This window comes from Octodon degus, unplaced genomic scaffold (genome assembly GCF_000260255.1).
Source record: "Octodon degus isolate 3935 unplaced genomic scaffold, OctDeg1.0 scaffold00428, whole genome shotgun sequence".
Taxonomy (NCBI): domain Eukaryota; kingdom Metazoa; phylum Chordata; class Mammalia; order Rodentia; family Octodontidae; genus Octodon; species Octodon degus.
This window is the reverse complement of record NW_004525004.1, coordinates 394,067-395,790: the sequence shown is the minus strand read 5'-3', so window position 1 is coordinate 395,790 and position 1,724 is coordinate 394,067. Positions and strand designations below refer to the sequence as shown.

General features: G+C 34.9%; 1 protein-coding gene across 1 annotated transcript in view; it reads right to left on the bottom strand.

Moving 5' to 3' along the window:
* LOC101573868 (cytochrome P450 2B4-like) overlaps window positions 1–1,724 on the bottom strand; it is a 38,135-nt gene that overhangs the window by 16,789 nt on the left and 19,622 nt on the right. Inside the window, exon 6 of the mRNA XM_023708656.1 lies at window positions 1,414–1,555. Coding sequence (XP_023564424.1) covers window positions 1,414–1,555 — 142 coding nt within the window. The remainder of the gene's footprint in view (window positions 1–1,413; window positions 1,556–1,724) is intronic.

The following is a 1,724-nucleotide window of genomic DNA, read 5'->3' as shown; positions in this document are numbered from 1 at the left end:
CATAAGATTGATACTGTTTTGTGGAAATCTTCAATGACCTTTTAAATGGCTTCATCTAAACAATTATATTTTGCATAGTTCTCAAAACAATCAATCTTGAAAGAAAAGTAATCACAAAATGAGTAAAAAAACCATTTTAGAGATCTTCAGTACAGTAAGAAAAACAATTGTGCTCTTTGATATAATTTCTCTTGCTCTTTAAAGGAATGATGACTCACATCTTTCAAGTAATGAGATACATTCTTTTAGAAACTAGTATGCTGTGATAAAGATTTGCTATAATCATCATTAAGAATGTGTACATAGTAATTTAGTTAATAAAGCATATAACTGACTTGTTCAAATCAATGGACATATCATTGAATAAAATTATTTATGGTTCAGTTAAAAAATAAAATGAAATCTAATTAATGTTGGAAATAATCTCTCCACGTCCACAGTTATAGATACACACACAGCACTATTTTGCAAATGATTGTATATGAAGAACTCCAAAATTCCTCCTCCAAAGTAAATAAGAAATGAGCTAATATTTCTTGTGAACCCAAATGTGTCATTGCTAGGTCAAAAATCATAATGCAGAAGAAAAGAATCAATTAATACTTGCACAAGTAGATGATAAAATGAGTCCATCAATCAAGCAATGGCTAAGTCAATAAATGAAAAAATTGATCAATGAATGAGATGAACAAACCAGCGAATAGATGTACATATTTGATTCATCAATCATCTAAAGATGACTTAATCTATTAATAAACAGTACACATTCAGTACAATAAGCTGTTGTATAATCACATAAGCCCTAGGTTTATAAAGGGCTGTATAATGAATAAATTAGTGAAGGTATGAGGAGATGAACTAATAAGAGCATGGAAGATTTGGAGAAAAAAGTGAATCTTGCGTGAACAAATGAGTTATGAACTCAAGAAATGCAGGAATGATGGATGAATGAAGCATCGATTGAAAAACTGCAGATTAGGGAATGAAACCTAGTTCAAAGATAAATGAATGGGTGGATGCATGAATAATTCAATGAACCAATGTATCCGTGACAACTAATAGTGTCAAATGTTCAGCATGAGTCAGTTAATCCAAATAAATAAAGAAAAATATATGCTCTTTGATGAAACACAGATAAGTGATCAGTAAGTATACAGGGTAATTAATAAACAGATGAATGGTTGGATGGTTCAGTTTTTAAGTGTGATAGAAGAAAACAGTAGAAAAACAGGCCAATAGATTTTTCATTTCCCTGTAAATCCCCAGGAATGGCTTAGCTTGGAGTTTTTCTAAAACATGTAGAGTTCATGGCACAAGTGCCCAGTGTTACCTGTCATCCATGGGGTCCCCCACCCTGCCTCTGCATCCCAAATGACATCAAAAGTTCTTCTCAATGGGCTACCTATTGCACACCTGTTATATGGGGGTACTTGAGCAAAAACAGGAAGCCATAACGTAGAGTTGTGCTGGTGGTTTCTGTGCCAGCAAAGAAGAGCGAGAGCGAGGTCAGGATGAGGTTCTTGTGGTGGAACTCAGTGTTCTGGTCAGATTTGTCCTGGGTCCAGAGCAAAGAGACATGAGAGGATCAGGGAGGATGAAAAACTTGCTGTTAGAAGATTTGTCTGTCCCTCTGGGTATGCTTGCTCTGTTTTTGGGACTCAGAAAATCTGGCTTGCTTTGCATCTCGCTATCTTACCATTCAGCTCTTTGTCTCTCTCTCCTCT